The 8,195-nt window shown below is 43.8% G+C and overlaps 1 protein-coding gene across 1 annotated transcript; it reads left to right on the top strand.

Moving 5' to 3' along the window:
• Window positions 1-5,479: 5,479 nt before the first annotated feature.
• Window positions 5,480-6,424, top strand: LOC134207246 (uncharacterized). The gene has a single exon (XM_062682965.1). The coding sequence runs from the start codon at window positions 5,480-5,482 to the stop codon at window positions 6,422-6,424; it is 945 nt and encodes a 314-aa protein (XP_062538949.1).
• The last annotated feature ends 1,771 nt before the right edge of the window (window positions 6,425-8,195 follow it).

Raw genomic sequence — 8,195 nt, 5'->3', positions numbered from 1 at the left:
TTGCTCTCTAATCGCAGTTGAGTCGTAATTTAATGCCTCGTGATATGGAACCGTATAGTGGCTGTTCTGGGGAATGGAATTGCCGTCGGTTGTTCCGGCAGGGAACGGGGAGATAGAACTTTTTCCCAAATGGAGTGCGGGGGAATTGGAAAAGTTGGTTCTTGCTTACCCTTTCTGTGAATTCGCCATAAGATTAACGAGAGGAATCTGCGTGCTTTGGGTTTGGAATGATTGGAATTTCTAACTTGTTTGTTTGATTGTTATCTGACCGCCGTATTTATCCAAATAAAAGTCGATGCAAGAACATAGAAGGATGATCATATGATGATTTTATCATACGCCAACTCTGAAATTCGTCAGTTGTGTATTTAATATCAAGTTGCCTTTTCCACAAGATTGTTAAATAAGTGTTTAAACTTTCATTTGAATTGCATTGTTTTTTCAATAACGCTGTAAACAGTACTCACTGAATTTCAACTTCATGGGTTTTCCTTTTCCTTTCTATTCAGCACCATAAAACTTTTTCCTTTTTTTCCCTGACTCAAAGAGTTGCGGCTAAATGCCAAGGCGGTAAAGGTAAAACAAGTTTGAAAAGTGTTTCACTTAGGCATTCAGAGTGGAAAAAATGTGGAAAATTCCTGCTTCCTGGTCCGATGGCCATTGTGTTCGAATGTTGTTTGTTTGTTGGTTTTCAATAAACCACGCGAGGCAAGTGAGGTTTCCATTTCCCCCCATTCGATGACGTTGCTCCGCGTTTGTTTTCAATCAAAGGAGTAAACTCCATTGCTGTGGCTTCTATGGAAGCCACCAGGTAACAGTTTGACTTGCGACCGGTGCCCATTCCCTACTTCCCGCTTCTGTTTCGATTACCGATTCAACAAGCGTAATAAAAGCATAAATCATTTTAGTTGAGGAGAGCTCTTTGGAAGTCAACCGATTGGAACAAATTAGCACTTGAATGCAGTTCATTGTCGACGATCGGCCAGCCAACTAACTGCTGAAGAGTGGTTGATGCAACTCGGAAAACATGCCCAAGGTTCCCGTTGTGCTGTGGACGTAGGCCGACTCCATAGACAGAGCACCCGTTAATTAAATTACAAATCAGATATCGTCTATGCGTAGGCTCCTGCTGAATTTCGTTGCAGAGCAAAATCTTGCTCTTCTGACGACAGACCCAAGCGGGCTTACACCGCCTATAGGTGGCCCTTTGTGCAAAAAGCAAGGCTTCTTTCCACCAGCAGACTAGTAAGACCAATGCGTGTAGCATCACAGGAGTTGGTTAACTAAATTGTTGATTCGAAGCAAATCGAGCGGAAATATACGTGCAGATACTGAACCGACCTACACATCCGCGTTGCCACAACATCCAAGGCAACACACCGTTGAAGGAGAAGTTTGTTCAACTGAGAAATCCGCCATCCCGTGTCGGGCATGGTTCATCATTTACGCCTGTTTCAACACTGATTTTTTCTATCAATTACATGGATTAGAATGGTTATCATGCTTTCTAAAAGAAATCAGAAATAGTTGACAAATCTACAAATTAACGAATATACAGTTTAAAAAGGGACACACACACTTGAAATAAGGCTTGAAATAAGTTTTGTTATTCACAGTTCATGTAAAGTAGATTCACCATGCGCCTCCATGCTTTCGTTTGTTAAGCACATTGTTAAGATTCCTTAAGCTCGATCACTTGCTCTTTCTCGGAATTGACGGACGAAATTGAAAAGACGAACTCTTCGGATGATTTTTTGAACACTGTTTGTCAGATTGCGTGATCATTTTATTGACCATTTCTATATTTCTGCAGCATCCCGAATCATTGTCAGTTAAGATTTTGCCTCTGGTTGAATTGAATCATGTAGGAATTACAGTGTTTTTAACTGAAACTAAACTTAACCTTATAGAAAAAGAGAAGCTATGGGAGATTGTAACGATTTTTGTCTAAAATTATTTGGAAATTATTCTACAGTCAAGTCTCCATGAGTCGATGTTCTATGACTCGATATCGACTCAGAAGTATTAAATGTGGGGTTTGAGTAAGTTACTTTTAGAATGTGATTATACATTCACATCTCAGCGTGCCAATAGACCTGTGCAGGAGTTCATGAAATTCACTCACCCGATGGATTTTGACATTTGAGCGGGTCGTCTTCTCGAACAAAAGTTCATTTTGCGTTCATTATGCGACCCGCTGAAACGTCATAATTTCTTGGGGGAGTTCATTTTGCGTTAGTCTATTGGTGAGCAGCAAGCCATGGCAGCATAAATGAACGACAAATGTCAACATAAATGAACACGCATGAACTCTCCCTTTATTATGACAGTCGATATAAGCCGAGAAAAGTCTGATTTAGCCGACGTTTTTCTGCGACGCTTGTCAGTACCTTCGAAGCAGACGACAGCAGTTCAAAGTTGTGAAAATAGAGGCAAAGCGGTAAGTATTTTGTTTATTTGGTCATATTTATGGTTTTAATAGCGATTATTTTTAATTATAGTGTCCGAATAACGAATCGGAAGTAATTAGAGCACTTGGTGCACTGGATGGAAGCAAACCAAAAAGTGGCAAAGGGGCAAAAATATTGCGAAACAACGGGATTAATCTCGTCTCTTACGATGAGAAATGGACCGTTGCGCTCAACAGCTGGGGACCTCCGACTAGATCTGTTAAATTCGGAAAGTTTTTTGATCACCATACATGACTTAATCGTTATTGATTTATTGACATTTATCAGTGAGTACAACATCTAAAGCTCAAAGTAAAGAGGGAGCGCAACAATGAAGAACAGTATGAAAACGTGTCGCAAGCGAGCGACGAGTATGAAGCGAACAGAAATTGAAATTTTAGTAGAGGGCCAGATGTGAGAACAGCATTGTTGAAATCGCTGTTATTTTTCCTAACGTCCACTCAGGAACGGCTTGGGTAGTAGCATGGTGATTACTCTTACCAAGACAGGCAAAATAACAGCGATTTCAACCTATTATTATGCTGTTCGGCGCATGAGAATAGTTCTAGCGATCGTTCTAGTTCTAGATCTGCTAAAGATTTGCAGAGTGTAAGTTTCAAGCAGCCTGGATTGACTTTGGATATATCTTAGAACTATAATTTTGGACTATTAGTGATGACATTATTTCCTCACAACAGGTTACGTTCCACGAGGAATCCTGTCCCTTTGTTTCGTATTGTAAAAAAAATGCCCTACTGAAAAATGGCTGGATTGGCGACATTAAATAAGAACATCTACGTCCTACGTTTTACGTACAACGGGGGGTAAATGTAAATTGTTGCCCACTGTTAAGTAATTAGTTGATTGAGACACCCTAATGATACTAAATTCGTGAACAAAAGTTGAGATTTTTTCCCACACCATTCCGATCACTCACCTACACCACAGGAAGATAGTAATCGGCAAAAGCTCCCTAAAATGTGCGTTTCTCTACACACGATCTCTGTACTGATCCTATACCTAGATATAAGACAGCAAGAATCTCGCAATAGTCAGTCGAATACAAACCACAGTCAAAATCGCATCTACCGTGTTATTTCTAGTCCGTATAACAAGTGAGCAATAAATCCGTCGTATCATAAAATTCCCAGTTCACCGCGTAAAGTGTTTGTAAAAATTCCGAACATAAAAGTTGGTCCTTCGAAGAGCCGGATTACTGCCCGCGCGTGAAACTCGTGAAACTGTGAAACTAGGTAGCGAAAGACTGTCTAATCATGACAAGTGATAGTGAATAACGCACTTATCGTGTGCAAAATCACAGTGTAGTGCACCGCATTTGCATTAAAGACTGGACGATCAGACATTGTGTGTGCCGCAACTAACAACCGCAAGTTAAGTCCCCACCGCGGTGAAGATTCGAAAGTGATTCCGCACAGTTCGGATAAAAATTGGAAATAAGTGCGGAAAGAAAAGCAATCGTTTTGCTGGATCGATCGTCAGGTGGCTTGGGCACGCTTGGCTTGGTGGCTTGGCTTGGGTCTACGAAACTGAACTATTGTTGGGCCGCACAAAGGAGGTGAAACAATCAACCTTTCTGTGCCGAAGACTGTAAGTACGCTACACATGCATGATAGCAGCACAGCTGCGGGGATCGGTAGTTTAAAACTGTCTTTGCTCGTCGCTAACGAAGTTGTGGTGGTCCAACGAATTATTTGCGATTTTCTGTTCTGTTGGTCATTGGTTGTTTCTGTTCTGTTGGTCGATTTTGGGGATTTTCGGTGGATTTTCTGACCCTTTAAAATGGCACCAAGTTTTCGCGCTCTGTCTCGTCAAGAGCGATTTAGCATTAACTCAATGAACAACCTCATTAGTCTGACTACCACATACGATGAGCAAAGAGACAAAGGCTTTCTTGAAGGATGGCTGCAGCGGTTGGAAAAAATGTTTGCCGAATTCCAATCGATTCGTTTGCAGTTAGAGCTGCGTGAAGATAACGATGAATTTGCGGATGCATCGGAAACTATTTTCGTGAATGAAGATGCAAATAGGAAGGCTAGAGATGATTTCGAATGCAATTATATGAAGGTGTATGGGTTTATTGTTTCTACAATGCGCACCCCTGAACCTATGCCATCTTCATCAAATCAAAATGTGGTTGGGCAAACGAGCACTCTTGCAGATTCGTCATTCGCTCGAATAAGGTTACCGGAGGTCAAACTTCCTACCTTTGACGATACCTTAACACAGTAGTTGACTTTTCGTGATGCTTTTGTCAGTTTAATCGATTCTAATTTCCAAATAAAACCAATCGACAAATTCTCCTACCTCGTTTCGTCGCTAACTAAAGAAGCGAAACGTGTGATTGAATCGAAATTACCTCGATTAATTATTCAGTAGCTTGGGGACTACTTGAAAAGAGGTTCGATAACAAAAAACTTGTCGTGAGAACGTATATCGAATCATTGCTTTCAATCGAACCTAAGCGCAACGACTCCTTGGCGCGCATCATCGATGAGTTTGAGCGGAATCTTAATATGATTCAGAAAATGGGGATAGAAACCAATGGCTGGAGTGTTTCACTGGCGCATATGCGCGCTTGGGTGGTGCTACGCTGAAACAATGGGAGCAGCATCACGCATCCACGGAAGTACCAGAGTATGAGGACGTGATTCAGTTTATACGTGGACATTGTGCTATACGCCTACACAGGAACCAATTCGATCGCTAAAAACAAAGTTAAGTCATGCTGTAACCGCAAGCACTTCACTGAAGTCATGCTCCTTCTGCAAGCAGTCGTCGCATTCCCCCGTCCACTGTGAAAGTTTTCGCAAAATTCCAGTATCCCAACGTTTCGAACTAGTAAAGAAAAATTCGCTTTGCATAAATTGCTTCTCGCCATCCCATATTATGAAACAGTGCCCTTCCAGCTGTTGTCGAGTATGTGGACAAAAACATCATACAATGTTGCACCAAAATACCACGCTTCGTATCGTCCGTCAGATAGTGATTCGATTCCAAAATCCACTCAAATGCCTCCTCCTCCTCCCAATCATGTACCATCCATTCGAAGTACTACAGTTCTGCCTCAGTCCTCCACCTCTCAGCCTCGCCTGTCATCTACTGCAGCTGTTCCATCCACCAGTGGTGCATCTAGCACCTACGTACCGACGGCTCTACTTGGGAATGTTCGCAGTGTCCCCTTGACCGTTTTGTTGCAAACCGCCGTGGTGAAGATTGCTGATTATAATGGATATGCTGTATGGGGTGCATTGTTGGATCCTGCGTCGCAGATTAATTTGATCATGAAGCAACTCTCGCAAAAATTGAAGCTTCGGCGACTGAAGACCCACCATGAGATCGGAGGAGTTGGAAATGCTACTGTCGTTTCGTCGTACCTCGTCGATGCAAGGATTGAGTCGCATTGCTCCAGTTTTGTCACAGATTTCTCTTTCCATGTACTACCAGGAATCACTCGTGAGCTACCGGCCAAGGCACTCAACACCAAAGAGTGGAACATACCTGCTAATCTCGTTCTAGATGATCCCACCTTCCATCAGCCTGGCCCTATCGACATGATACTAGGGATAGAAGTCTACTACGAACTCGTCGAAGAAGGCCTAATTCGTCTAGGTTCCAATCTACCGGTGCTGCAGAAAACCGTTCTCGGATGGGTCGTGTCCGGTAAAGCTGGATCGACACAATCGGCACAAATTAGCTTTGTGCATGTCTGTAACATCAGTTCACTCGAAAATCAGTTGGCACGCTTCTGGGAATTAGAGTCTTGTCAATCCAGTAGTACATTTTCCGTCGAAGAAACGCTTCGTGAGGCTCACTTTGTTGCAACCACCAGCCGTGATTATACTGGACGATTTGTCGTTCAGCTTCCGAAAAGATCAGCAGTCCTTTCAACACTCGGTGATTCCAAAGAAATCGAGCGATTCCAAAGAAAAGAGCGGCGTCTGAATGCCAATTGAGGAGTACCATAGACTTGGTCTTATGGAAGACATCATGGACTCGAAAGACGCAGAAATTCACACTGTCTCGTATTATCTGCCCCACCATTGTGTCATACGACCCGATAGCCTGACTACCAAACTCTGGGTAGTATTCGATGCCTCGTGTGCTACCAGCACAGGAGTTTCGCTGAATGACGGACTTATGGTAGGTCCTGTCGTCCAAGATGACCTAGTGTCGATTATCTTACGCTTCCGGATGTCTCGGTACGCGATTGTGTCGGACATCGAAAAAATGTACCGACAAATTTGGCTCTCGCCGTTGGACCGGCAATTTCAGAAGATTCTTTGGCGGAATTCTCCATCCGAACCAATGCGCACATTCCAACTTTCCACCGTGACGTACGGAACGTCATGTGCTCCGTACCTTACCACCAGAAACCTTATGGAACTCACCAAGATCGGAGAAATTTCTCACCCAGAAGCCGCTGGGGCAGTTGCCAAGAACTTTTATATGGATTGTGAAATCCGTATTGAGCACGAACTGTCGCCCAGCACACAACCTGCTCGCCCGGCAGTTCAAAGAACAAAGAGGACGACTCTTTATCGTTCAAAGCAACGCCTGCTTTGATACGCGTAGATCAGGGATGTATCGAGGAATGCATAAATACTATGCATTACGTATGTACGACGGGGTTATAAAGCACCCTCTCACATGGATGACCTTCTAACCGGCGTCAACGAAATCTCAGAAGGCCAGCAGTTAAGTATTCAGATGTTGGATCTCCTCCGATCAGCTGGACTTTGCCTTCGGAAGTGGTCCTCGAACTGTCAAGCTATTCTCGCTCCACTACCACCCGGTATGCGAGACGAAAGGACGATTTTTGATCTGGAATCCTCGGCTCCGATCAAAACGCTTGGGTTAATATGGCAAACTACCACCGACGAATTTCTCTTCGACGTTCCCGAATGGAACGAATCTCCCATTATCTCCCATTATTGTACTATCGGACGCGGCTAAACTTTTTGATCCGTTGGGATTAGTTGGTCCTGTAATCGTGCAGGCCAAAATCTTCCTCCAGGATGTCTGGAGAAACCAAAAGGGATGGGATGAAACCTTGGACGATGAATTACAACAAAGGTGGCACGAATTCCGGCAAAATCTTCTCGCGAGGCACTATCAGCGTGAATCTCTTGACAGCGAAATCGAAGGTAGCTCCTCTCGCTGATTCCCGTTGGAAAACCTTCGTTGCCAATCGGGTCTCGGAGGTTCAACATGCAACCGTTAACGGACGATGGGCTCATGTTCCTGGCTGCGAAAACCCAGCGAACATAATTTCGCGGGTAATGGACCCCGAACATCTGAAGGCTACCAATTCGTGGTGGCACGGACCAGATTGGTTGTCGAAATCATCGCGGTTTTGGCCTTCCTTAACTCCCACCTATGATGAAAACTTCAACCCTGAAGAACTCGAAGAACGGAAGGTCGCCCTCGCACTCCAATCCGTACCTCCGAATCCTATTTTTGCGCTGCGGTCTTCGTACAATGCTCTACTGCGAATAGTTGCATGGATACAAAGGTTCCAGTTCAACTCGAATCCCAATAACCGAACACAACGGCGGTCTGGTGGTCTATCTACCGTGGAAATGGACGATGCCTTGCGGTGCCTCGTTCGAATCGCTCAACGTGAATCGTTCCAGAATGATCTTGCCTCGGTGTCCAACTCTGGACAAGTCAAACCCTCGTCTAAACTGAAAAATCTCGGACCGTTTCTCGATGATAATATCTTGC

Source organism: Armigeres subalbatus, chromosome 1, assembly GCF_024139115.2.
Source record: "Armigeres subalbatus isolate Guangzhou_Male chromosome 1, GZ_Asu_2, whole genome shotgun sequence".
Classification (NCBI taxonomy): Eukaryota; Metazoa; Arthropoda; class Insecta; order Diptera; family Culicidae; genus Armigeres; species Armigeres subalbatus.
Note: the sequence above shows the minus strand (reverse complement) of the source record. Positions and strands in the feature narration are given on the sequence as shown.

What these genes read in the sequence shown, in the direction of transcription:
- LOC134207246 (XM_062682965.1), top strand. Translation starts at nt 5,480, where the DNA reads ATGCCTCCTCCTCCTCCCAATCATGTACCATCCATTCGAAGTACTACA.